This window comes from Miscanthus floridulus, chromosome 8 (assembly GCF_019320115.1).
Source record: "Miscanthus floridulus cultivar M001 chromosome 8, ASM1932011v1, whole genome shotgun sequence".
NCBI lineage: Eukaryota > Viridiplantae > Streptophyta > Magnoliopsida > Poales > Poaceae > Miscanthus > Miscanthus floridulus.
Genome location: NC_089587.1, coordinates 21,722,068 through 21,727,624, shown reverse-complemented (window position 1 = coordinate 21,727,624; position 5,557 = coordinate 21,722,068). Strand labels below are relative to the sequence as shown.

General features: G+C 49.6%; 1 protein-coding gene across 1 annotated transcript; it reads left to right on the top strand.

Annotated features, from left to right (window-relative positions):
* The first annotated feature begins 4,323 nt into the window (after nucleotides 1-4,323).
* On the top strand, nucleotides 4,324-5,213 carry LOC136471314 (uncharacterized). The gene is made up of 2 exons (XM_066469043.1): nucleotides 4,324-4,478; nucleotides 4,561-5,213. Exons 1-2 carry the CDS (start codon nucleotides 4,382-4,384, stop codon nucleotides 4,806-4,808), a joined length of 345 nt encoding a protein of 114 aa, XP_066325140.1. The 5' UTR covers nucleotides 4,324-4,381; the 3' UTR covers nucleotides 4,809-5,213.
* The last annotated feature ends 344 nt before the right edge of the window (nucleotides 5,214-5,557 follow it).

Sequence of the window (5,557 nt, the reverse complement as noted above, 5' to 3'; positions counted from 1 at the left end):
CAGGGTACGACATCCGGTCCATGCGGGTCCTCCACATGACCAGCACACCTTCGATGAGTACCTGCGGTGGCTTCACAGGTCTACGAGGACACATATCAAGCCCCCGTACACTAATGTGGCGATTGACGAGGACTCGGAGGAAGATGTCATCGAAGATGTGTACGACGTTACCACTAGAGAAGACACACAGCTGGAGAGAGCCCCGCTTCAAAGATACGTGGTAATATACTTGAATGGTACAATTTGTTATCCTTTTGGTATTAAGTATGTGTACTAAAACTGTCCAACTGCATTTCTGTACCCAGGCGACATAATTATCAAGGCTGTCCAACGAAGCAGCGTTCCGGCTTCACGAGTCTAGAGGTCAGGGGCCAGGCGTTCTCGTGGCTTTTGTGGAGGTAACATAAACTTATCCGTTTCGAAAATGTTTCTTTAGTGTATATGCGTTTGGGTAATGCACTAACTTTAACGTCTATTTATGCAGAAGGTGAAGAAGAGCTGCAGGAAGCTAGCTCAGAAGCTGAGCTGCATGGACACTCCTTATGAGGAACCGCCACTCCCGGCGCGGTCGGGTGGCACGTCTTCAGCCTCTTTGAGGATACCAGCCGGCTCTTCTCAGCCGATGACTTCGGCGCGGTCGGGTGCCACTTCCGCGGTGCGTACACCACCACATCATAGCGTTGGGAAGGACCCTACAACCGAGGACGACGATGACGATGACCCCCTGGGCTTCCACAGACAGCACGACCAGCGAGATGATTGGCCGCAGCACGAGATCGGCATGTCTCAGCTAGGTGGTGCCCCGCTTGGTACCCAAGGAGCCTCACAGGTACTATCAAAGATAGTTTATTTAAGGGAAAATTAGTTTCATAGCACAGAAAGATCACGAGAATCGGAAAATACCACGGAAAGATGTAGGTCACGTGAAATACCATTGAAAGATCACTATGTTGCCTAAAACTAGCAGTCTATCACGGTTTGAGCTAACGATTTAAATCCATACAGTCTGCTGCTTCTTTCTCCTTCCCACGCGGAATGAGTGAAGCGCTGCGGCGAGGTCCGGACCTACCACCATGGCGCGCGGCTAGTTGCTGCCGCCATTATAGAGCACGGCTCCCGCGGGGGCAAGGCAGCTGCCTCCGGGCGTGGCCACTATGTTGGCGAGATGGCGTTGTCGTCATTGCCGAGCGCGGCCCATGCAAGGGCGAGGCAGCAGTCGCCCTCCGCCGCCGCCAGGTGTGACACTGCACTAGGAAGATGGCGCTATCGCTGTTGTCGAGCGTGGCCCCTGCGAGGGCGACATATCCACCACCGTTGCCGCCGTTGCCGGGCATGGCCCCTGCGCTGAGGGAGATGACGTTGTTGCCAACCAGTGTGGGCGTGCAGAGGTGTTGTCATCGACGAGGCCAGGTACTGCTGCTTCCGCCGCCGACCTTGGGCATGGCCCCCGCGCGTGGAGAGTCTGCCCGGTTGCCGACTAGCATGGACGGGGAGATGCGTCGTCACCGGCGAGGCGTGACGGAATGGAGCATGCTAGCCATGGTGGGCGGAGGCAGGGTGGAGCGCGCGCGCCAGCCAGCATGGGTGGAGGCAGGGTGCTGGCGTAGTGGAGCTCAGCATCGTGGTCGCGGGCCATCGGCGCATGCGCAACCCTCCTTTGCGGCGTCGGAGTGATGGATCGAGTGGATTTGTTTTTGTTTCTTCTTCTTTTTTTGCGTTTATTATATTGACGGAGATCACGGTGCCGACGTCGTTGCCTCCGGGAGGGACGGAATGCTATTTTTAGATAACATTTCTATTTTTTGATGGTATTTTACGTAACGACGTTTTTTCAGTGGTATTTTCCAATTCTTGCAATCTTTGAGTGCTATGAAACCAATTTTCCCTTTATTTAAATACGTAGGCTCCATGAACTAACGATCATAAAGAATTATAAGTAATCGTGCGTATCATATACTTACAGGGTACGAGCCATACGCACCGTCGATGCGACCATACCGACGTTGGCTACACTCCCAAAGTGTTGCCAACAAATCCGAAGAGACAGAGGCGTCCGAGTGATCCTTACACTCCTGAATCTTAGTTTGTTAGGTCAAACGAATATTGGCGTCCGAAACTTGCGGGGTTATTTGGTTATGTATGTCAAACTTATGTCAAAACAATAAAAATGTTACGTGGCAGCTTGTCAACTTGTGCACGGACTTCATTTATCTGTTTCATATTCGTTTCTTTGCGTCGCGGCAGCACTGCCGGCGAAATTAAGTACCAACTAGTTCGGGAACCGGCAGTCCCGGCGTATCTCAACGCCGGTGGCAATTTTTCATAATCGATTAGTTAAATTGGTGGTTAACCGTATTATGAAAGATGGAAAACAAATCATTGGCTTATCAAATTCTTTATTCGGCCGTGAAAAAAATTCAACAAAAGATAGAAACAAATCTACTATTGATTTTATGTCAAGCAATACTTAGAATAACTCCCACTATCGGCGCGACGCGTTCGGATTAAACCGTTCAGGTACCACCGGCCGAGCGGCGGGCGCGGCGGCCAGGCGGGCTTGCTGCTCGGGCAGGCGGGACTGGGTGCGGTATTTATTCGGCTCTATCGCGCCACGGATCAAGGCACAGCACTGCCGCGCCAAGGTCGATGGCGCGGCAAGAGCTGTCACGTCAACGGTCACCGAAACCGGTTGTCGCCACGTCAGACCTCTGCCGCGCCACCATGCATGGCGCGGCACAGGCATTTGGCCGTGCCAGGGCAATAGGCGCGGCCAAAAGTATTAGTTTAAAAAAAAACTTGCAGTGCTAGATTTAAAATTAGTTATCAAAAAGTGCTAAAATTAAAAAAAAATTCAAATCTGTCAGCCCAATATATTTTTTTTATGAAACAAGAGTTTTACCCCCTACTGGTCTTTTACTAAACTTGAAAACGAAAGTACAAGCCTGACTGTACATCTCATGAAACAAAAAAGGTTAAAAAGAAAATAAGAAAGATTATACAAATGCTTGTAGCCATAATATGATCCATAGTTGCTTATAGAAATAGGCTGGGTGTATGTGCATGTGCGTAGTGTCTATAGTGCGTAATAAAAATACATATATGTAATATCGAGATAGTTTCTCTATTTCTCATATTGCATCTTAGGACATAATATGATCCATGGTAATTGACATCAAAATCATCTTAGGCTCCGAGTTGAGAGCGAGATCATGCCCTTTCGCCGTGGAGGATATACAGCCCCCTTGACGCTGACATGCCAGCACCAAGCAAAGATGCATGAGACCGGGATCTCCCTTCCAAAAAGACCGAGTTGACTGTCTGATGGGCCGGAAGTTTAAATAAAAGAGAGAGAGAGAAAAACTCTGGCGCGCGCGGTTCGTTAGATTGAGGTTAAGAATCAGTATTTGACACTGTAGTGCTTTTGTTTGTATTTGATAATTATTGTCCAATCATGATCTAACTAGGCTCAAAAGATTCGTCTCGTAATTTACAATCAAACTGTATAATTAGTTATTTTTTTATCTATATTTAATACTCTATGTATGTGTCCAAAGATTTGATGTGATGAAGAGAGAGTGAAAAAACTTACGATCTAAACAATAGTAGTAGCCGTTCAGTTTCGGACCAGACCCGCTCGAGGACGGACATCCTCTCCTCGTAACCAGCAGGGATAACATGCAGCACGTCCCCGGTGTCGGTGTCGGTGTCGAAGCCCTGCCATGGCACGCAGGTCGTCGCAGCTTTCGGAATCATGCCGCCATGATTGGCGCGAAGAGCCACGCCTCAGGTCTGAAGACGAGGCCACCAAAGCCATGCGCCCGTGTCACTCACGCAATACCATGGCGTGGCACGGGCGCACGGCGTCGTCGTCTTGAATCCAGACGACCGTACCATGCGCGGCATCAAGATCGATCTCCAACCCCACGCAATGAAGCAATGGCGATCGAGGCCTCTATCCAATTACAGCAGCTCAGAAGCTAAGACGACGTACAAAACACCATCGGGAGAAGCAAGCAGCTTGACAAGTGACAGGGGACAGGGGACAAACTGGCCATCAGGCCAATGACCAGCTCGGTTAATCAGGTTCAGGTCGCAGAGCCCCACGCCCCAAGGGTTTAAAAGTACAGGGACGACAGACAGCACACCATGCTTGCATGGCATGGAGTCCAAAGCTTTGACCAATGGTGTGTGTGTACGTGTGCGTGCCTCTGGACTAACCCGGCCCCTTTAAAACATCTCTGCGTGCCAGCCTTTCCAGTTTGTTCCTGCCTTTCCTTTCCCTTCAGACTTCAGTGTTCAGTTTCAGTCAGTCAGTCGGTCATATTCACGCACGCTTCTTTCAGAGGCCGGTTGGCAGCAGGCAGGTAACAGTAGATTAGTTATGCGGCGGCAGTTGAAGTGCGTCGGCCTGCTGCTCCTGCTGAGCCTCCTGCTGGCGGCGCTCAGCCCCGTCGTCGTCGTCGCCACCGCGCGCAGAGGTGAAACACACGCACTTCAGAGTTCAGACAGATTTTGTTTGCGCAATGTGGCTGGTGCTTGATGCACCTCTTCCATTTGCAGAGCTGCCGCTAATGGCGGCCATCGGCGACGAAGGGCGACAAGACGTGAGCAGCTCAAGAACTGCGACGGCAGAGGGAGGGGCGGAGGTCATCGTCAGGAGGAGGAAGGAGGTGGCGACGAAGAACACCCGCCGTTTCAGAAGAACCAGCCGGAAGATGCCTGCTTCGCCGAAGTTTAACTTCGGTGGCCGGATACCCTTCACCGCCGACTACCACTCCGTCCACAGGCACCCGCCCACGCACAACTAGAACTTGCAGGTAGCTAGCATCAGCCTAAGACATGCGCCTTCCTGTTTAGCACCTAATTAAGCCGTAAGGAGTACTTCTCCTGTCTTCGTCACAGAAAAGAAAAGGAAAGGAGTTCTCCTGTCTGTATCTGAATATTACTGAATAGTGGCACCAGTTCATTAGTTTTTTTTTTATAGCTTATTCTAGGTTTGGATCTTTAGTAGTAGTGGCATATATGCTACTGTGCAAACTGTATGTTACTAGCTTTTTCTTTCTTAGGTTTAGTTCTTTAGCAGCGATATATAGTATAATAGGTACGCAAGGTGTGCATATGTTGGGGGCCATTTTGTCTGAACATGTAGTCGTCAGTGTGAGCTCTCGTCAGAGAGACCATTGCTGATGGATGTTCTCTTCGGCTTCCATCGTCTTCTGTATGTGTGTACTGACAAGTGCGGGTGATGAATTATATTGATGATGAACATGATCGTCGTCATTTCAAATAATGTTCAACGTGCGCCTTATTACCATGCATGCTCTCTTGTTCTTTCTCTCATCGTCGTTGCTGCTAATTATGTCAAATTCACATGCAATTTGCACATACTATTTGTGAATGATGCGAACATTCTTTGCTGCCGTCTATGTTGATGCTACTGCTGGCCTTCATGTTCACTAGCAACTGATGTCCGCGCTTCGCTGCGGGTGATGTGCTTGGTATAGAAAAATTCTTGAAAAATATGGCTCATATGTCTAATATTTTCTCATCGCGTTGC